The sequence below is a fragment of the Lycorma delicatula genome, chromosome 1, assembly GCF_047948215.1.
Source record: "Lycorma delicatula isolate Av1 chromosome 1, ASM4794821v1, whole genome shotgun sequence".
Classification (NCBI taxonomy): Eukaryota; Metazoa; Arthropoda; class Insecta; order Hemiptera; family Fulgoridae; genus Lycorma; species Lycorma delicatula.
The window spans coordinates 177,738,595-177,762,857 of record NC_134455.1 but is presented as its reverse complement, the minus strand read 5'-3'; the positions used below and the strand labels follow the sequence as shown (position 1 = coordinate 177,762,857).

At 32.1% G+C, this 24,263-nt stretch overlaps 1 protein-coding gene across 2 annotated transcripts in view; it reads right to left on the bottom strand.

The window, feature by feature from the left end:
- LOC142325780 (tyrosine-protein kinase Dnt-like) overlaps positions 1-24,263 on the bottom strand; it is a 509,730-nt gene that overhangs the window by 15,031 nt on the left and 470,436 nt on the right. For both annotated transcript variants that reach the window (XM_075367813.1, XM_075367820.1), the window contains exon 9: positions 9,568-9,727. In XM_075367813.1, the coding sequence (XP_075223928.1) occupies positions 9,568-9,727 (160 nt within the window). The remainder of the gene's footprint in view (positions 1-9,567; positions 9,728-24,263) is intronic.

Sequence of the window (24,263 nt, the reverse complement as noted above, 5' to 3'; positions counted from 1 at the left end):
TCAGCCTTATCGCATGAAAATAAACAAGAAGAAAACAAAAGTAATGAAATGTAGTAGAAATAACAAAGATGGATCACTGAATGTGAAAATACGAGGAGAAAAGATTATGGAGGTAGAAGAATTTTGTTATTTGGGAAGTAGAATTACTAAAGATGGACGAAGCAGGAGCGATATAAAATGCCGAATAGCACAAGCGAAACGAGCCTTCAGTAAGAAATATAATTTGTTTACATCAAAAATTAATTTAAATGTCAGGAAAAGATTTTAGAAAGTATATGTTTGGAGTGTCGCTTTATATGGAAGTGAAACTTGGACAATCGGAGTATCTGAGAAGAAAAGATTAGAAGCTTTTGAAATGTGGTGCTATAGGAGAATGCTAAAAATCAGATGGTTGGATAAAGTGACAAATGAAGAGGTATTGCGACAAATAGATGAAGAAAGAAGCATTTGGAAAAATATAGTTAAAACAAGAGACAGACTTGTAGGCCACATACTAAGGCATCCTGTAATAGTAGCTTTAATATTGGAAGGACAGGTAGAAGGAAAAAATTGTGTAGGCAAGCCACGTTTGGAATATGTAAAACAAATTGTTAGGGATGTAGGATGTAGAGGGTATACTGAAATGAAACGACTAGCACTAGATAGGGAATCTTGGAGAGCTGCATCAAACCAGTTAAATGACTGAAGACAAAAAAAAAACAAAAAAAAGTTCAGCCTAACTGTTACATCTATTGTCAAATGAAAATTGTCGTATGAAAATTATTAGCTAAATTATATCAATTAATTAATATTGGTTTTTAAAAAAAATAAACAAAAAATAACTTATGTGATGGGATTAATTAAATAAAATCAGATAACAAAATACAATTGACATAGAAGGTTCTGACTTCTAAAATATATAAAAAATAATCGTTTTTCAATTTTCAACTTTTTGAAATCGGCTCCTAGTTTTCTTATTAATTAATTTACAAAACCTTAATTTGTTGTCAACTAAAAAGATAAATGTTAAAGGAATGAATGCAAAATTATTTGTTTTATTGTTTTGCAACGGTTCTGTAAAGCCGGTTTCATTATCTTATTGGTTTTATTTACATTTGCTAGTTTTATTTAAAATATAGATAAGCCCAAAAAAAAAGAACACTTCCCGCATGAAAAAATCTGTTCACAAGTAACGAAGAGATAAGAAATCTGTATCTTGATAAAAATAAGAAAAACAACTAAACTGACTGCTGCTGTTCTTTCTCACCCTCACTCTCTCTCTCTCTCTGAGTGCATGTGTGTGTGTGTGTGCGCGCGCGCGCGCGCGCGCGGGCTTGCGTGTATGTATATATTATATGTAAACATAGTGTTCCGAGAGGATTCTGTTAAACTTCATAGGTGTATTTATGTCATTAAAATAATGAAAAAAGTTCATGGGTTCAAAAACATGAATTAAAAACATGGGTCCAAAAACGCAGATTGCAATCATTTTTTAAGATACTGAACTCTTGCGTGGAATCCCCAAACATGCAGATAATTTACGAGTATTAGTAGCTTTCTTTATTCTTTCTTTGTCCTTTACCCTCCGGTAACTACCATTCAGATAATACTTCAGAAGATGATATGTATCAGTGTAAATAAAGTGTAGTCTTGTACATTCTCAATTCGACCATTCCTGAGATGTGTGGTTAATTGAAACCCAACCACCAAAGAACACCGGTATCCACGATCTAGTATTCAAATCCGTGTTAAAATAAGTGACTTTACTAGGACTTGAACGCTGGAACTCTACTAGTCTACTACTTTACTAACTCTACTACGCTGGAACGAGTACTAGTAGCTGGACTTCGTTCTATCATACGTAAAATCTACTCATTGAGATTTGCTTCTTGTTCAGATGTTACATTAAATGTTCCGCTTTCCCTTCGGTGCCGGTGATAATCCGGAAATCCTTGCTTGTTAGGAATGTTTCAAGTGGGAAATATCCGACGATATTCTTCGGCTCGTGTAGAATTGATGATACAAAAACCATACGTGAAAAGAATGTCAGCATATTTCTGATCTGTAAACTTATAAGGCACGTCTTTTTTACTATAGAACAAATCACTTATTAATTATTTTCAATAAATTTTAAAATCATTGCAAACTAACTACTTAAATACACAAATTACAAATGCATACTTAACAAATTAAATAAAATTTTATACTGAAAATTAACTTCTCAATATAAAATTCAGCATACTGAAGCAAGATTCTGAATCATAACCACAATAGTATTTGAAAATCTTGTTTGCAGAGCTTTGCTCTCTAGAAGATTAAACACAAATTACTAATATTGTACAACGTTACAGCGCCCTAAGTATAGAATTAATACTCTAATCATTAAGAAATAACATCCTAATAATGTAGGTGGACAAATACGTATTAGCGTAATTATTCTGTTGTTATTTCACATGAAAGTACAACTAGATTGCTGTTGTGGGATGTTGTTAGTAAATAATTTTAATAATATTTTTCAGTTTTAAATTCTGTATCAATTTAAGCAATAAGTTTTGTTTGTTTATTGACAATTTAACAGAGTTATTTTACGCCAAAACTAATACAAATTTGCTTTTCAACTCAATGTTGTTTATTTATTACACGCTGTTTCGTAGAAATAATGGTGATAAAGTTCTGGAACCCATTTATAACATTTTTCTAGCATAAAAACCACTAAATTCCCCCTTACGTTACCCTACTAAAATGTCATTCGGGCTTCATTTCAGCGAAGGAGCAGAAATCGGGGCGAAATTTTTTACTAGCTGTTACTAGCTAACGAAGCATTTTCGAACCAATGTTTGTATGAAATTTTTTCATTATTTTAATGAGAGAAATACGTCTATGAATTTTAACAAAATTCTCCCGGAACACTTTTTACATATACATACATAAAAAACGGGTTAAAAACGGTTCGGTTGTTTATCGCGCATTCAAAGGAACTTAATGACAAACCTCTTCAAAATGATTCAAAATTACAATGCAATACTCGCAAAAACACCCAAAAAAGTAAGAGACATTAATAGAAAAAAGTCTGGAGCAGCAATTTTCTCAAAAAATTCTAGTTTCAACTCTGGTATTTATTTTAATTTCTCAGGTCAAAAAGCATATAAAATCATAAAATTTTTCAATTAATTTGGATCTCAAAAATTTCAGTATGGTTTCATTTTAGTATGTCCTTAGACCAGGGAGGGATATTTTGCAGTGAAAGTTCGAGTGGTAATTCGTAAATAAAACGATCCTGGGTGTATATTTATATTTATGTACGTATATTTATGTCTATTTCTAAGTAACATTTTGCATACAATAAGTCCAATATCAGTTCCTGAAGTATTGCCATTCCAATTTTGAATCACTTATTTTTACTTAATAAATTAACCTAAGTTTTGTAAATATTTTTTAGAATTTTTACTTAAAAATAATTTGCTTTAAATAATTTACGCCTGAAATTATTTATTTACACCTGAAATGTCTAACATTAAAAAATAATTATGAAAAATATAGAGCAGACAATGTCATTTTTCATTAAAAAGAAAATAAAAAACTGAAAAAGAAAAGAGGAGATAAAAAAGATAGAACGGAACCATCACAGGAACATTCTCTACAAAATTAAAGAGGCAATCAAAATCGATTCATTTATGAAGAGTAGGGATTGAACATAAATAAAAAAAGTAAAAATAGCCTTTATACCGATCGAATTGAGAACTTTTTTTATTGAAGTTGCTCTGAAGTATTCGAACGCACATTGCGTACACGTAAAACGAGTGTGTACAAAACTGAGATTTAAAAAATGTATTTTATTTAATAAAAAACGATTCAACAGAGTAATGCAAATTTTTTGTAAAAAAAAAAGAAAATCTTAATTTAATTTTCTATAAATTCGTATAAAACCTTTCAGAGAGTTATGCTATTTGGATTTTAATTATAAATATTATAGTTCCATTACTTTGATTAATAGAACTGAAAATTGTTTTAGTAATACGCCTAAATGATTATGATTTTGCTAACAGAAGTTGTACACTAATAAATTTAATCAAATAAGAATACTAAAATGTGTAATTTACTCAAATTTCCAGTTAAATTAGCTAACATACTGAGAAATAATGTAAACTAATTTGGAAATAAATGTTTGGATATTTTTTTGTTTTTTCTCTTTTTAACCGTGTAAAAATCCTTTTTCAGTTCAGTACAGTAAAATAAATTATTTTTATAATAAGAATGAAAGTTTTTTTTGTTTTCATTTTTTTGGAGAGAGATAATACTTTACGCAAATTTCCTACTGTTGGAAGTTCGGATAATTACCTAATTCATTGTTAACGTTTGTACCTTTTTCTCAAAAATCAAGCATGAGAGACTTAATCTCGATTTAAAAAAAAATTAATTCTTCTAATCCGTAATGAAGAGGCACTGTTTTTATTTATGACTAGGAATTTAATTTCTATAATTGTTTTAAGTATTTTACCAAATTTTTTTAAAGGAAAACAATTTTTTTGCCTTATAATTGTCAAAAATGTTGAAAAATCATCCACATATAATCTAAGTATATGTAAATGAAATAATTTACAAAAATTTCACCAGTTTAGCTGTACTAGAAATGAAAAAAGGAATGTAACCGTCAAAAAAACAACTGTTCGGAAATCACACGATTTACTTAATCTAATATTGGGAGATTAAGTTAAACTGTACAGAATTATTTGTGTTATTCAGATCTTTTTTTTTAAAGGACTATGCTTCTGTTTAATAACTTTTTTTTTAATGTCAAGGTTGATTTTTCAGATTTTCCGACATGCTCGAAGCCTAAGTTCTTCGTTGCTCCTATCATCCACGATCCTAGAATCAATTGCATTGCTTATAAAACAAATATGTTGGAGTTTCTTTCTATAAATGAAGAGGTTGTTTCATATTTCCTAAATGGAACATAGGAACATTAAATTCTCATTCGGATTTTGCAGCTTGCTTTTTAGACACTGATGAGTAAATGAAATTGTTCATAGTGGTTATTTGAAAATTATCCATTATTTTAAAAATTTGTATGGTTTAAGACAAAACAGAATTCTTTTTAAAATAATTTCAATTTTTATATTTAAGCAGCCCACCGGGCTAGCCTAGCGGTAAATACGTCGTTGCAAATCAGTTGTTTAACAACTGATTTTCGAAGACGAAGGTTCTGAGGTTCAAATCCTAATAAATGTTAGTTGCTATTATTTGGATTTGAGTACTTAACAATGGATACCGGTGAACTTTGGTGGTTGGAGTTTATTTAACCACATATTTCAGGAATGATCAGTCTGAGACTGTACAAGACTATACCTTATTCACCTTATTTACATGACATAGATATATGTCATACATTCTTTCACATAATTTAACCAGGAGGAGGAGTTGCTTATTGTTCATTAGTTGAACAGATTGCAACAAACTCATCAGGAATAATAATTAAGCAAACTTTAGTTAAGTAGTATTTAAAATCATTTACATACTTAGTTGGCATAGAAGTATAAATAATATACTCTTTTAAATATAGAATTCCAAACAGCATTACAGAGTAAAAATTAAACAAAAAAACCCCAACAGTTAGATTTTCTTTTTTCTTCTTAAATTATATAGATGACGTAGTTTTTTCTGTAAATTACTTAAAAATTGTGTATTTTATCATCTTGTAATAAGTACTTTTCAGTCTTCTGAAAAAAGATAACTTTAATACCGTATTTTAGAATCGAAGTTTGTTGAAAATTGGTCAAAATAAAGATTAACAACAAACTGATTTACACATTTCCACATTTTTTTTAGGGATCAGGAAATTTATCGGAATTTTTCCGATAATAGTTTATCTCAGACTCTGTGAACAACGCTTTTTTTTTAAAAAGCAAGATAGTTTGGAGAACACTAAACCTAACTTTATTGACGGAGTACAAAGACAATAATACTGTTTTTGTGAGGGAAAAGAGAATTCATAGCTTAGATTAGCAATGACTGTGAAACCACACTGACAAAACCTTTGTAAAGCACAACAAACAGCTCAACTTTGCTCTTAGTGAGACCCGGCTTTAACGATTATAAACACCTCTGTAAATAGTCTGTGATAAAATAAAAATAATTTTTTTTTTAGTAGTGTTATTATTTTTATTTAATTCCGCTTTTATTTATTATTTAACAGTATTCTATACTGATTAGTTTTATAAAATCAACAAAAAATTGAAAAAAAAAAAACATTTTGCGCAGTTCTGCGCAAGAAGACAGACATTTCCTTAATCTAATTTGGTTTTAATATTTTTTCTAATTTGGTTTAATATTGCTAACAATAGATACCACAGATAAAGAAACACAAACCTTCCAACTTGCAGCAAATTTTTGACATTTATTAAAAATATTTTAAGAAGTTTTCTGTAATAAGAACCTTTAACGGTTATCTCGTCTCTTAAATTTAATTCTATTTATTCAAAATTCATGTTATCTTAGTTTTCTTGAGATAACATTTTTACCTTATTCAACTACTGTAAGACGCTTGCATTAGATCACGGTAAGCAATCTAAGTTTGAAATTTCAGTGCTGCAGTCTTTTTAAGTTAAATTATACTTCGATTGAGATAAATATTTCTTATTAGTTTACAATACTTTATATAAAATTATTAGTTTAATAAACACTAAAAATTGTTCGTTTTCTAATAATAGGTGGTAAGTACTGATTGTTTGGATTCCAGAGGTCTTCCTACAAATTCTTTGTGAAGAAAATGAAAAAATTAAACCAAGTAACGGTGGGGACAGACGTAATGTCCACTGGTGGACTGAAATTGCGGAACTACTAGTTGCGACTATTGCGGCGAGAAGAAAAATGCAAAGAGCAAGACGGAACCGACCGGTGGAGGTGGCAGAGGCTGAGCTCGCATACAAGAACGAACGTGGAGATTTTAGTGCCACGATCAAACAAGCAAAAAGAAGAGACTGGGAAGAAGCAGTAGGGGAACTAAATATTGATCCGTGGGCTGGTCGAATCGGGTCATACTAAGGAAGTTTGGCACGCCGCTAACCACAATATTTAGAGATCAAGCTCAAGAAGCGATTACAGAATTGTTTCAAACCACAGAAGTACCCCGCATTATTGTCACAATACAGGAAGAGAGAGGGTTCACTGTAGAAGAATTACACGTAGCAGTTGGTAGAATAAATACAAAGAAGAGGCCGGGTCCAGACGGGGTCTGGGGTACCCTATTAAAGGCGTAAGCAAAATCACATCCTTGGCAAACAACAAGGCGTTGAGTACAGGGAGATTTTCTATAACATGGAAAGTGGATAAATTACTGCTGATCCCGAAACAGGTGAATGCAGGTCAGCGACAATCATACAGACCGATATGTTATGTTTATTGCCGACGATAGGCAAGTTATACGAGAGGCTTTCGGCGGGACGAGTTTAGTCTGAGTTAGAGGCATCCGAACGGTTGGCGCCACGGCAATTTGGATTCACCAGGGGAAAATCCACGGTGGACGCTCTCAGCAAGGTAGTGCAGTGGATAGAGACAAGTAGAGCGGGCACCCGGAGGACCAGAAAGATACCAATGATGGTCTTCCTTGATGTTTGCAATGCTTTCAACAATATTCCGTGGAGATACGTCTTGGAAGACATGCTGAGGAGGAATATATGTTTATACTTAAGAGCCTCAATAAGTAATTACTTACAGGGAAGAGAGCTGCTGATTCCAGTAGAAAGACGAGAAATACGTTTCCGAATGTATGGGGGGGGGGGTCCCCCAAGGATCTGTGCTAGGCTCCTTCTTGTAGACCGTTTTTTTGACGGGGTCTTGAGGATGGGGTTCTAGGAGGGAGTGACACTCGTTGCGGACACCGACGATTTGGTGATGCTCGTTGATGGGCCCACAGAACATGAAGTAGAGCAAAAGGCAAATAGAGCCATAAGACAGATAAGCATATGGTTGAGGACAAGGGGGCTACTACTCGCTCCACAAAAACGCAACTCGTGATGTGAAATATCTCGGGGTATGGTTCGATCAAAATGGGCTATACAACCGACACCTCAATGAAGTACGAACAAAGTAAAGCGGAGCGGATCATCAAGGCTCTGAGAAGAATGATGGGCGCATAGTGGGGACTCAGAGCAACTAAAAGAAAGCTTTTGATGATAGCAGTGACTTCTGTAGTGTTGTATGCAGTCCCTGCCTGGTTATTGGCACTAAACCGCAAGAGGAGTATGAAGATGATGACATCACTGCGGAGACGAATGAATTTAAGGATCGTGGCGGCGTACGGAATGGTACCGGTTACCGCCGATCCAGTTACGGGATACCCAAACGAAATGGATCTATCAGAGTATGGATAGGGAAGATGCCACTAATCTCCTGCTACAAGAATAGCAAGAAAAGTGGAACGCCGCTACAACTGGGATGGGGACAAAGAAACTTATTTCTGAGATAGGACCGTGCTTGGGGAGGAAACACGGCGAAGTGGGGTACTACTTGTTACAACTTCTCTCCGGTTACGGAGGATTTGGTGTATACTTACACTGGTTTAAAAGAAGGGAGCTTCCAAATTGCGTGTACTGCGGTCAAGAGGACGCTCGCTGCCACACCTTTTTTGAATGTCAACGTTGGGAGGATCTAAAAGCCAGATATAACATAAAAGAGATTACCCAGGAAACTACAACAAAATATTTGTTGAGAGGTAAAGAGGAATGGCTGACAAATGAGAGATTGGTGGCTGAGGTTATACGAGCAAAGGAAGTGGATTACAAGAAGTGGGAGGAGTTACTTTTGGAAAAAAAAAAGACCGAGACCGAACTGCTGGGGCAGGCCCGGGAACGGCATAGCCGACCCCGGTATCCTTGGTCTTAGCGGTTTTAGGTAGAGGCAAGATGAGAGTAAGGAAAAGATCCGGAACCGGTAAGCCGACCTGCCATGCTAGACGTACTGCTGGTAGGTGGGGAGGCTTATTAGAATCGCAAGGACACTCCCCTGGGCTGAGTAATAAAAAAAAATATATTGATTGTTTGTTAATTTGTATTAATTTCTATTATATTATTTCTTCATTACAATTCTTTAATTTATTTTTTCCTAACCTAAGACAACAGTATCTGTGATGAAAATTTATTCAATAATCCAAATGGCATCTAATTTAAATTTTTATTTTTTTGTAACTGATTCTTTAGTATTTTCTCTTTTTACAATTTATTTAAATTTACGTTTGGCATAGCTCTTTTTTGTATTTTATGTTGGTGATTATTTTGCTGTCTGTAAATTAAAAAGCTAGTCTCATCTTCACTATAAAATTATTATTTGTCATACCAAGATTAGGCTACACTATTTGGTTTTATTAAGGCATAAAACCAAATACAATTATAGGGATAACAGTTCGTTTTCCTTAAAATACTTTTAAAAGAACTAATTATTGAACAAATTATTTTTAATTAAAAAGTTAATAAACATAAATTTATATTATTATTAATTTATAATTTTTAGTTGATCAGAAATATGGTTAAAATATGTTCGTATTTTTTAAATTAATATTTAGCTGAATAACAACAATATACAAATAAAACTTACTACATCGGAGGCTGAAGTGAATTGCTTAAGCGTCAGACTCTCAATAGCCAACCATTTTATAGGCCTGTTCTCATTATCTCCAAGGCAGTGATAGTCACCTGGGAATAAATCACGAGCCAGTCCGCTATCTGCCACTCGAACTCTTAACTTATCATCAACCCTGAAAAATATCATAATTTTGTAAAAATTGTGTATTTATAAATACAGTTATATTTATTCTAAAAAAAAAAAAACAACTTTATAACATAAATCAAGTGTTCGGAAGATCCTTCAACTGAATGGAACATAGTGAGCGTCAAGGAATCGTTTGGAGCAAAGAGGTTTCTAAAAAAAATGTAAGAAAACATTTCATTACATTACATAAGGTGGGCTTATACAATACTAGCCCACTGGGTTGGTCTAGTGGTGAACGCGTCTTCCCAAATCAGCTGATTTGGAAGTCGAGAGTTCCAGCGTTCAAGTCCTAGTAAAGCCAGCTATTTTTACACGGTCTTGAATACTAGATCGTGATACCGGTGTTCTTTGGTGGTTGGGTTTCAATTAATCACACATCTCAGGTATGGTCTAACTGAGAATGTACAAGACTACACTTCATTCCACTCATACATATCATCCTCATTCATCCTCTGAAGTATTATCTAAACGGTAGTTACCGGAGGCTAAATAGGAAAAAGAAAGAAAGAAGGCTTATACAATACTAAATACCGATCTTGACCTATGGTATTACTGTACGGAAAAATTGGTCACCAGACATAGAGAAGGAGAAATGCTCTAAATAGTGGAAATAAAATTCTTCATCCGTAAGATCAGAATAACAATATGATCAAATCAAATTATATTAAGAAAGGCAACAAACAATATAAGACGGAAAAGTTAATTAGAAAGCTTTGCAAAGAACTTAGTTGAAATAGATAAAATTGGTTTATTATACCATTCAAGTGAACGAGCCAAAGAATAACGGCGAGTAAACTGTTGGATTATGAAAAAGGATAAAAAAGACCACGAAGATGGTTATAGTGAAGAGAACGTACGGTGGGAAGTATTAAAATGGAACGGATATTAAAGATAAATGGTAGAGAAAAATTAAAATATCAAAAATAAGCCCGATCAAGTTGCACTTACGGCGTAGAAAAATTATATCTAAAAAAGATTCTTTAAATGAATTATGCTAGTCGTATATTATTCATACTAGAGCGCTAAATTTTCTATAAATCTAGTTTTTTCATGCACTGGCTGAAGTTAACAAAACCAGTGCTACTACTTCACCGCGCTCAATATTGCCAAATCGTCACCCATATCTATCACCCCCATATTTGATGAAGAAAACGAGAAAAATATTTGTTATTAAGAGATTAATAGGGAATATATATATATATATATATATATATATATATATAAAATTAAAAACGGCCTATGGTATTGGCCGTTTTTAATTTTTTTTGTTTGATATATATATATATATACATATATATATATATATATATATACATATATATATATATATATATATATATATATATATATATATATATATATATCTTTTTGCAAAACGTTTTTATTATTTAATACTCTAGAGGGTACTTTTCTGTAAGTTTTTAGTTTTATGACGAAACAATTTTATTAGTAAAATGAAATATTACAGTCTGGCAGAAAAAAAATAATGGAGGATAAAATAAGGGCTCCATCGTCTTTTGTTCGTGATAATTTAACGAGTTGATTAAATTAATTAAAGTTAAATGAGTTATTAAATTTGACGTCTTAAGGACTGGGAGAACTAAGACGTAACAAAATAGAGACTAAAATAGTAATTATTTAGTAAGTATTTAAGCTTGATTTACCTTAGAAGGCACTAGTATACATGACAGAAAAATGGAATGATCTAATTACAGAGGTGGGAGTAAACTGTTCAGAAAATATCAAAATTAACCTTGACAAAACTTACAGACTGGTAAGCTCTAAAATGACAAGATTAACATTCATAATAGCTTACTTGTGTATCGAGTTTATTGAAATAGTATGTCGAGTTGGTGGAATATAGTTAATTGCTCAGTACTGTCGCAACCATAGCGTAAAACGGTAATACATTGCTATAAATTGTCATATAAATTAATATTTGAGCAGAAAGTACGAGAACTCAAGTTTGAAGCTTTGTAAAAATTCTGTACATCAGATTTAGAAAGAAATCGCACCACGATTTAAATTATTTTATACTTTTTAAGATGTGTTATCAAGGTGAGAACGAAAAATGTAGCATTTTTAATTTTAATATATATTTTTTTAATTTTTATGCTATCTATCTTGATTTAGATAAATTGTTTAAAAAAAGTAACTGGACCCTTCAAAACTCTAACAAAATAGTCCAGTCTACTACCTTACTACCTAAAACTTCAGATCGGCATGACTATTTTAAAATTTTTATTCCGTTTGTAAACCATATAATCTTTGGATCTATACAAGCACGAGCCACGGTTCGTTACCTTAATAGTTAATTTAATTGATGAGTATACGAGTATATTTGAAAAATGTATATTATTGGATTATATTTATCATAATACCTTTTTTGATAAAAATTTTCAACGATTATTTTTATACATGCAGGACATTTTGGTTACTCGTCTAAATGTCAGTATGTGTTATGCATCCTTCAGAGTTTATTAGTCTGTATGTCTGATATTGATCTTTTTTTCACAAATTTATGTAGAAAGAGGATTTTTCAAATCCCTTCTAATAAAAGTCTCTCTCAAAAATATTCGCCAGAAAAATAGGAAAATCACCAAAATAGGTGATTATTGCAGCCAGCCTACTACTATTACTTTATATTACAAATACTACCACCAGTGAAATACAAATGTTACTCAATCAATCTACATCTACTTCATTCCAGCAAATGAGGGACCGGAATTTTTATGAATATTTGATTTTCTAGTCCAAATTTAAAAAAAAAATATCAAGGATTAAATAGGAATTTTGTTTTTACGAACTTATTATGTAAAAGTTTATATTAATTTGTAAAGGCATCGTATTTAACTATTATACCTTACTAGGAAGAATACCTTTTACAAGAAAAGCATATGTCAAATAAAGATATTTAAGACATTTTTATACATAACTTTTCCAAGACAACTAATTAATTTCACTATAAATTTTCTGAGTGATGGACGTATATATTTGTAGCGAACATAATCTAGACACTACATAGTTCTAAGCGATTAAATCTTTGCGTTTTTTACCAAAATGAAGTAAAAGTTCATTATTTCAATAATAATAATCATTTTAACTTATTCCTGTTTTTTTTTTACACTATTGAATTCTTAATTTATAATCTTTGTCTTTAGGTCATACCCTTTTGCCGAAAAATAAGTTTTGTATTTGTTCGATAGGGTTGTACTTAACTTAAAAAAGTAATAGTGAAAAAATTATACCCCTTGATTTTTAATGATTTTTTTTAGTTTAACAAGGTGACAATAAATTTTCACATTAAAAACTCAACAGACATAAATAATATTTGGAACGTTTTTCAACTTTCTCTTTTTCATTTCGTACGTGAAAAGGGTATTCCACTGTCTTTTTTTTTTTTTTTTTTTTTTTTTTTTTCTTTTTTCTCTCCTACTCTCCCCGACCGGATATCCAATTAAGTATACTCAGTCGGGGAGAGTGTTCTTTTACTCTCAAAGGAGGCGTCCCCCACTCGCCGGCTATACGTCCGGCACGGCAGGTTGGCCTCCCCGGTCTCGGATCTTTTGTTTTACATTGCCTGCCTCTAATCCCCCGATTTAGAGCCAAGGTCCGGCTATGCCGTCCCGCAGCGCCTCAGCAGGGAACCGGGACTCGGTCTTTACGCCTTTGGCCTTTAATCGACAGCGCCGACCCCACAAAGAGCCTAGGCTCCCGCAGGGACGACCCCGCCGACCGGGACTTGGTCTTTTATTTTAACCCAAACTCAAACTCCCCTGGAGTTCACCCCCTTCTCAGGTACCCGCACACCAAGGCGTACGGGCCTTCCATGGAGTGACTGTCCGCCCTACCCTACTGTTTATACTCCCATTCTTCTGTCTTCATTCTCTTTGGCCCGCAGGACCTCCCCGGCGAACCTGCGGAACCATTCCCAGTTCTCATTGTTGTACCCCAACCAGTTTATGAGATTTTCTGGTGTAAGACCATTAATTACTATTTGACCTCTGTTAACGGCCCATCTTGGACATATGAACAACGTATGTTCGGCATCGTCGTTCTCTGGACAATAGATGCACTGCGGGGTGGCACTCTTCACGATCCTATACATATACTGACCGAAAGAGCCGTGCCCCGACAGTAACTGTGTCATGTAAAAATTGACATCTCCGAGTCTATTGTTATTCCAGGTTTTAATATTAGGGATTAGAGGTCTGGTCCATTCTCCCACTCTGGACCCTGCCCACTCTTCTTGCCATTCTTGTTCTATAATCCCTTCCATCTCTTCTTTCGACATACCCCTGTGTCTGAGGGTTCTGGCTTTTATCTGAAGGTCTATGGGTAGGACCCCGGTCAGTACGCACAGCGCGTAATACGATACCGAACAGTAACTAGCAGCTACACGCAGCAATGCCAGTCTATGGACACTTCTCAACTTCTTTTTATTTCGCTGTATGTTCATTGGCGCCCCCCATATGGGAGCCGCATACAGTACCGCCGAAGTGATAGCCGCGGTTATCAATCTTCGAATAACCATTTTAGGTGTGCCGTGGTTTTGAAATAATCCTCTTAATCCCTTTACAGCAGGAGTAACTATCCCACAAATCATATCAATATGCCTGCTGAACCTTAAACTTTTGTCCAGAAGTACCCCCAAGTATTTTGTTTCTTGTACTTCATCAATTCTCTGTCCTCTGATATTTAGATACACACTTCTTAATGATCTTCTACCCGAGAGGACCAGGCAACAGGATTTATTAGGAGCTATTTCTAATTTCTATTTCTAATCCACTGTCCTTTTGCAAGTTTTCTGTATTTACTACCCGAGGAGACATGTTAAGGAAACATTACAAGTGATGAATATTAAAAAAAATAGAATTTAAAATAAATGCATAAAGAAATGTTTCGTAATTTTAAACAGAGGTTTTTCCTACTATATTGGCTGCCGGAGAAGCTTCTCTGATTTTGTTTCTGTAGATATATTTTCGGAAACAAAAATTGAAAAAAATAGAATTAAAAATAATTTTTATGCCAAAAATCTTTTGAAATTTTGATTGATTGTATCTTTAGTATACAGACAATATAAAGTAGTAATATATAAAGAATTGGCTCTTGGAGTAAGGAGGAAAATTCAGTCTGTAGTAATATAATATAAATTACACGGTGTACAACCTCCTACACAAGTTATTGTGGGAATTTCCTTTCATTTCTCTGATGAATCTAATCTATGATTAAATCATGGAAAATTTCTAAGCTTCTCTCACATATACCTAAAATAACCGTCTGTCGTCATCTAGGTTGATATGTGGTTACCCCATTAGTACTTTGAATTTAAGTTTCACAGTCGAAAATTTCCAACTGAACGAACATTTACTTCCCTTAAGGCATTACATCACACGGATCTGTAATGCCAACTATATAATGATTATACCTTTGATTTTGTGCAAGTTATTATTATTATTTTGTTTATATATATGTATATATATAGATACAAATATATGCGGATGCCGACAATTTGACTAGTTGGTTTATAAGTTTTCCAGTTAGTTTGAGCTTAATAACTCTCCTAATAATATCGATAAAAAAATCAAAGACAATCTTTTAACTCCTTATCACACTCCAGTTAAAATAAGCACACTTACTAAATTATCAAAAGTTTCTTCAAAATCATTTAAAATAACTAAAATAATTTTTTTTTTTTTCACTTCTTTTAAAGATAATCTAATTCAACATTACTCAAACATAAAATGCTTGCAAAAAGAATTTTTATCATCTACCTTGTAACTAATTTCTTTTATCTGAGATTGTCCAGTTAAGTTTTTCTGAAACAAGATTTTTCAATTATGAACTGTTTTTTAATAATAGATACGAGTATTACAGTCAGGAATCTTACTTCAGTAGGTATCAAGGTATTTTGATAAAAAGCAATTTATTAAAAAAAGTTATAAGAGTAATTGCAAATGACCTATTTGGCGTAGAACATTAAACACCAGTCCTAAGACTAAGAAACAGATAAAAAACAAGTATGTTAATGGGTGTACAAATACGACAGTGAGTTCTGAATTCTTTTTTCAAGCAATTATAATAAAATACTCTAAGATTATATGATGAAACGTTTCACCGAAAAATAATATCACATAAAACTTATAACAAAATTGTTTAGTGGTTTTTCTCTTAAATGCGTGCAGAAGCTCTACAGTCTTAAAATAAATAACGTAATAAATAGTAAGAAATTATAATTCATAAATTTAAGGAAAAAACTTATTCTGAACGGTAGAGAGCATTCATCAATAAAATCTATTGTTTTGCTTTTGAAAAGAAAGTAATATATAACTAACTGAGCAATGTATTTCAGTTTTAAAATAGCAATAATTCTTCTGACGAGAATCGAATTAAAAATCTTGCGACAATTGCCAAGGCATGTTTAGAAATTGTGTTCATACCTCAGAAGAGAAAAAAGTTCGTGATTGATTTGATGATAGTTATGTAAAAATATTAGCTGAATCACTGTTTAATACACTTGATTTTCTAGTAAAAGGGCGTGTGTGTGTGTGTGTATATATATATATATATATATATATATATATGAAAATATGTTGTTTATTTTTATTTGTTGCAGTCGTTCAATGTATAAAAAAAAACGAGATTAACATGTGTATTATGTATTTGCAATGAGGAAAAATGGAATTTAATAAACTAGTATTTTAAAACCAGAGCAAAATTTTTTATTTAAATAAATACTCACGGTCAAGTAGATCCAAGGTTTGTTTTTTTTTGTCTTGTAAGCGAAGAAGAGGATGCAATACATTTGACAGAAATTTGTCTATTGTTGCATGAGTACAAGGCTCAATATTTTAATAGAGAAACTCTAGAGATAGGCGAATTGATACAAGACTACAATTATTAGACGAGACCTTTTTTATTTTATTAATAATTTTTCTATGAACTTGTAGTTAGTTTTCCTTTCCTTTTGATAATTTCAATTTTTCTTAATTTAGTATTAATTATTATTTTCTGTATTTTATATTAATTTTTGATAATTACGAACTTATTTTATTGTATTTTATTATTAACATTTTCCCATTCAGTATGAGATATATGTTATATTTGCTAGTTATCTATAAACTTCCTGTTAACTTTAGAATTATTATTTTCTTATCGAATTATGAAGTTATGATGTATCTCATTAACTTAATGCAAAGGATGAATTATGTGTTACGACTGTGCACCAGATCTGTAAATACATATGGTTAACCGGCAAATTGTCTGATGAGTGAGCAACCTCGGTATTCATACTTGTGTGAGGACATTTTTATGTCCTCACACAGAGCCGCAAAAATTATAGAAGTATTTTTTTGGTTTCAGACACCAGTAAAATTATTTTGTATATACTGTATGAATGTCTACAATACTATCTGGACAGAGAAATTCCAGCAGATCAAAGAAAAGAGCACACGCGAGCAAATACTAAATATTACGCAGTTAGCACAGAAAGCCAAATAGTTCAATACTCCTCTTGTAATATTCTTTCTGGATTACGCCAAGGGATTTGACTCGGTCAGGTGAAAAGTTCTGAGGAGGGTGTTGAAGGAAATGGGTGTTTCTGATCATCTCGTTACCCTCATTTGGAACTTACATGTAAAGAACAGCGCGTGGTTAGACTGGGAAATGAAATAACGGAGCTCTTTTACCCGTCAAGAGGAGTACGACAGGAACGTATTCTGTCTTCGATCATTTCAATATTATGTATATTGTGTATTATTTGTGTATATATGTGTATTATGTATATTGTGTAGCTGTTATGTGTATTGTGTAGCAATATTGTGTATATTGTGTAAGCAAAAGTAATGATCGTAGACAAAGCCAACGATATTCCAGTCAGCAATGTGCTGTGTGATTTCGAAAAGGTGGACCGTCTCGTATATTTAGGATACACATAGATAAAGATCGGGGTTTGTCGGCTGAAAGGCAAAGAAAAATTATCTTGGCAAAGGAAGCGCTTCCGAATTTGATAGCTATTTAGAAAGAATGCTATTTGGAATCACGAAGAATACAAAGTTGAGACTGCTTTAGGTAGTCTCCTAGGTAGTCACGTACGGCGTTGAGACCTGGGTCATCAAGGTGGAAGACCGGATGAGAATTGATGCATTCGAAATGTGGACCTACAGAAAAATGCCACACGTCAAACTGACGGAAAAGAGGACGAACGAATTTGATAAAAACGACTTGGATATTGTGGACAAAGGAGGTTGTCCAGAATATGTTTTCAGTGCATCCTCCGCTTTTTCGGCCATATAGTCCGTAGGCCCTGCGAACATTTTGAGAAGCTATTCATAAAGGGAAAAATCGAGGGCAGTAGGTGTTCACGGAAGACCGCTAAAAAGGTGGCTGGATTAATTTGAAGAGGCAACTAGAAAAACACTAGGCACGTTGGTTCGAATGGCAGAAGACTGTGAGCTACAGCGGGAGATTTCTACCGGTTTATGTATTGGGTCACAGCTCTCAGACATGAGAGAAAGGATCACTGATGATATATTTATGTATTAAATACAAACAAAATACGTTTATAATTATATATATATATATATATATATATATATATATATATATATATATATATACACACACACACACATAATATTTTTATTTTGGATTAACTTACACAAGAGCATATAGTCAAAAAATAGGTTTTTGAAAATGATCTTTAAAATCCAAAACTTCCCTTGAGTACTCTTCCAACACGTATTTGATTACTTATGTGTACTTCTACGAGTAGATGCATACATTTAGGTTACCAACTTCTTCTGACCGAATTTGACAATTTTAATCCAAATTTTCGAAGTAATGAAAACTGTTTTAATTCAAACGGAATTTATTTATTTATCTATGTCTGGTGTAGACGTCTTCAAACGCGTCTTCCAATTTCAATGAAATTTTATCTTTTTTTGTTGTTTTTATATGAAAAGACGGACTTGTAACAATTTTTTGACAATACTTGCAAAGCACTACAAAATGAAAAATAAAATTAGGTTTTCGAGTAGGCCGTAACATCTTATTTGTTAATTCAGTGTTAGTTACAATTTGTTTTTTTACTTGTATTGTCAATAGTTAAGCAGTTTTATTTATATATACGAATATTATCAGTTTTCGTGGTTTATTTCATAAATACAGGTTGAATTCCTTTATAGTGTTTAGTAATTGTGTTTTTCTGTTTATTAATTTTGTTTAAATGTTATATTTTTTCTTTTAACTATTTTTACTTTTTACCAATTGAAATATGTTGATTTTATATAAGATTGTAATAACTATACTGTTCTCGAAAATAAATATATAGAACGTAAAACCAACATATTTCGTATACATCTAATTCAATAAGTATATAATATAGTTAACTTTTTCTTATATTTAAATAAATAACATTCTATCCGGAGAAAATGAAAGATTATAATTTAACTGAGGGAAACTTTATCTAACAAAAAGAGATTTTCCTAGAATTTTCCAATCAGAAAGTTTATTTAACAATAAAAACACTCTCAATCCGCTTTCTCAACTTAAACCAACTACAATAATTTGCTACTTTAATACGTAATACAAACTGATAAACAATTTACGTACTTAAGCTAAAAGTTTATGATTAAGATTCTTGTTCTACAAGCTTACACTATTAAAGTGCACCCAACTTAATAAGTAAAAATAAAGAAGTGAATTTAAGTTAGCCAACAGGTAACTAATATTATTTAAAATTTGAAAAAGTTTTTAATAACAAAAAAAATTTGTTCGTAAATTTTATTCGTACTTAACTAGTTTGTAAACATATGTATTGGTTTTATCTTGGTTTCTACAGAATATAACAGGAGAAGTACTCTTAAAGTCAAAATAAAACCGCTCCATACCGATTTTTTTCCATTTTTTGAGTATTATTAAAAATATATTAAAGTTTTGACTAAATTATGTTTCATTAATTTATCAATTACTGATAAAAATTATTTGTTTGATGAGGCTTTTTTGTAGCTTTTAGTTGCATTTCTTATTTTTCTATAGGTTTCCTAGTTTATTGCAGATCTTAGGTTTCTCAAGCTTGTTCTCAGCATATCTTCAGAACTCTATTAATTCCTATTAAATACCAAAAAACGCCCGGTCACGCCTTCGGAATTTTGTTTTGGGTTCACTGTTTGACTGGATAAATAAGCTTCACCAACCCCTTTTATTCAATGTCAGTCTCTTAGCCTCAACATTCCTCTTCAATCAACATCTTCAATTTTTTTCTAAAATTTTCAAAATATCGCACATTTCTACTAGGATTATCATAACTGATTTGAGCGTTATTTTCAGCCCTTCCTAACATTGTCACTTTATCATCAGCTTACCATCGCTATTTATTCGACGATCTCAACTTAGGCGTAGTACTAATTTTAATTTTGAGAATGGAAATACTCCAAAATGCGTCAAATAGGAATGGTAGAGTGATAATGCTAGGAATGGCAGAAAATAACACTCAAATCATCCTTTTTTTTTTTTAACTGCATTCTCGTATATTTTTTTACCGAACAGAATTTTAGTAATTTCGGGTAATTTAGGATTGACATCTGGTGATTTCTTTTCTGTGTAAAAGATATTCTACTTTATGCAATGCTTGTGTTGTTTATTTTCTTTAGAAGCACTGAGTCGATGCCAGTTAATTTTTATAATAATTTCAGCGTGTAAGAAACGCAATGTTTGACCGTGGATTGAATCCAGAGCCTTCCAGATGAAAGGCAAAAATTCATCAACGGGCCATAAGTTATAATTAAATTACTTATTATCCTTCTTTATATCACATTTCATAATTCTTATTTTAATTTTTTGCATAAAATTTAATTATGATAATAATGTGTAGGAAAAACAAAACTGACTTAGTAAAACCTCTATGAAAAAGTTTACAATTACTAGATAGATAAATAAATTGTACGAATCTAATGTGTTATTAATTACTAAAAAAATATAATAATTATTTCCACTTATACAGTATTTTCATGGAAATAGGCAGTAAATGGGGAAATGGTTACAAATTAAACGAACTAGTTTTACTACAGGAATGAAACGTTGAAAAATAATGAAACTTGATCTTTATAATTCATTACATGTTCATGTTATGCATACAGCAGATTATGATATTTATAAAGCTTCGGAAAAATACATTTTTAAATTATTAATTACATTTTGATCTGACTGAATAAACAAAAGTCAAAATTATTTTAATGAAATATACATTTTATTTTATTCTACGTTATTAATGTATTTATTGTTAGTTTAAAGGAAATTAAATATTCTATTTTGACTCTTTTTTATATTTGTAATTGATGGATTTCTTCTCTACACTCGGATTTTCCTGGTGGGGAAATAGGGAAATTTAGTTCTATATACTTTATTTGTTATTATTGTACACAGTATTTTAATAATTATATTGTAAAATTGTATTTTATGCATAATAAAATAAAAATAGTAGTAATAATAAAAACATAAACTTTACTTCTTCTAAGTAGTTCCTATTATTTAGCCAAAATAAACTATACTATACAAAAATCATGATGTATGACTTGTATTTTTACTTTTTTCCCAAAACTCTCACTACTAATTTTTTCTTTTATGTTATTTATTACTTTTTCCATATGGAAATTAAAATTCGACGGGGCAGGCTTTTTCTTTCTCTCATTTTTTACTGAATTGCGGTTTGATTTACCCTCATTTTCTACTCTTATTCGAAATATTTAAGGAAAACAAAATTAATAAATAAACAACACCTTCTTTGAGAAAAAAAAATTAATTCTCTACAGAAAAATTCATTATGTAAACCAATTTATAATATTGAAGACAAAAGTGGTCATAAAAACGACTGATAAAATGAGTTAGTTTAGGGTACATTACGTAAAGATTGCGTGCAGTACATCGGAGTTTATCACAGCTGAATGGTACGGATTCTTATTCCTTTTGATAAAGCTTTTTCTTTTTTATAATGACAAGATATTTGTACAGTAGATTTATATTATTTAGTTAATATCTATAATGAAATATAAGTAATTGCTGTACATATGAGTGTATATATAATATATATATGCTATGCACAAATATATACACATATATAGAAAAAATTTTTTTTTTTTTTTTGTTGCGAAAGAGCGGTTATCAACAGCTGTGGTCAATGGCCGGTGGAAATTGGTAGTTTATGAAAAGATGCCACTCCTGACCGAGATTCGAACCCGGGACCACCGTACGAAATTCCGAGGCGCTACCTACTCAGTCACAGAGATCAGATGAAAAATAAAAAAATGATTGAATGTAAATTAAGGAATAAAATATTACCAGTCTGGAATTTTTTCTAGTCATTATCACACGAATTGCTAAGCTTCAAACACATTGATAACGATACAAATGATATAGGTAAGCATTTTTACTGTTAGTCATCATCAGGAGATTTACTAATAATTAAAAAAATTTAACACCAAAAATAATAGTAAAATAAAAACTATCATACAAAAACTTACAAAGCACTGAAAAAATGCAATGATTAAAAAATACTCATCTGTAGTGTTATTTTGGCGATTTAAGCGAAAAATAAAGGTCATTTCCAGCACCCCCAACCGCCCCTCAAACTGCGGCCCAAAAATGTCCCCGACTCTTGCATCCCCCCACCCAAAAATTGTTCACCCAAAAAAATGACCCTGACTACAGCTCATCCGTAGCGACCATACTGGGTGAAGTACGGCATGTGTAACCCCTGTGTAAGGCAAGGCAAGTACCCCGTGCGAGACTAGACTAATGCATTAAGCTAGCACCCGATGCGAGGCTAGATGAGCTAAGGTGAGTGCACCGTGCTCATCTATAACTACAGTCTTTGACAAAAACAATTGCCTCAAAGGAAGAGTACTAAATGCTGTTGGATAAAGATCGGGTTTATCTGCAAATAAATATCTGCAAATCTAAATAGAATTACTATGCAGGAAATAAAAGGCAAAATTAAACTCCCAGAATGCTCTCGGCTAGAAGAACTGAAAGTAAGAACGGAACTAATTATTAAGGAGATAAAACAAGTAGTTTATAGAAAAAACCTAGATGTGTATTAGAATTTGAGAACTTGGACTCTTTGTATTTATCAAATTACTGGCTGGTAAAAAAAATTAATGATTTAGATAAAGATTTAAAGTATAAGTTAAAAATTCAGTTGGATACTATAAAAATTTCTCCGAACAAAAATAAAAAGAGATTTGTATTCTGTGTAACAAAAATGTATGCAAAGATCAATAAATATTTATGTACAAGAATGTTTGTTTTCGTAATCACTACCTACCATAACTTATAAAAACAATCGACTGTGTTCGATAATATCTGTCTGTCTTCGTGATAGTAGATGAAAGCATCGCAACCCTGCTTTCCTACATATATGACTTGTGCGAAGCGTGGTTAGTTTGATAATTCCTTAGGTTGTTCAGTTTAAGAATCCGTTTGAATGTTCTAAATCTGACATACCGTTTTCGAGATATATAAACTTATAAATTTACCGACTCGTGCAAAGTGCGGGTAGTTTACGAGTATTATTTCTTAGCTTTAACATTATAAGAATCCGTTTGAAGTTTCTAAATTGGACGTAATGTTCTCAACATATATAGAATTATATATTTTACGACACGTGCTAAGTGTGGGTAGTTTTCTAACTTTTTGGCACATATGGTTCTTAGCCGTATTAGGATGCCATGGTGGATAGGTTTATTTTTCAGTCAAAAATGCCCTAGGACGCACCGTTTTTGAGATATTTGTAGGTCACGTGACCACCTACTCTACTTTCGCACACTACCTTTAAGATCACCTACCTTTATAGCTAAGATTAAAACTCACCAGAAAATAACTAATGTAGCTAATCTTAGCTAATGTAGCTAAAGTAATGAAATGTAGTAGAAATAACAAAGATGGACCACTGAATGTGAAAATAGGAGGAGAAAAGATTATGGAGGTAGAAGAATTTTGTTATTTGGGAAGTGAAATTACTAAAGATGGACGAAGCAGGAGCGATATAAAATGCCGAATAGCACAAGCTAAACGAGCCTTCAGTAAGAAATATAAGTTGTTTACATCAAAAATTAATTTAAATGTCAGGAAAAGATTTTTGAAAGTGTATGTTTGGAGTGTCGCTTTATATGGAAGTGAAACTTGGACAATCGGAGTATCTGAGAAGAAAAGGTTAGAAGCTTTTGAAATGTGGTGCTATAGGAGAATGTTAAAAATCAGATGGGTGGATAAAGTGACAAATGAGGAGGTATTGCGGCAAATAGATGAAGAAAGAAGCATTTGGAAAAATATAGTTAAAAGAAGAGACAGACTTATAGGCCACATACTAAGGCATCCTGGAATAGTCGCTTTAATTTTGGAAGGACAGGTAGAAGGGAAAAATTGTGTAGGCAGGCCACGTTTGGAATATGTAAAACAAATTGTTAGGGATGTAGGATGTAGAGGGTATACTGAAATGAAACGACTAGCACTAGATAGGGAATACA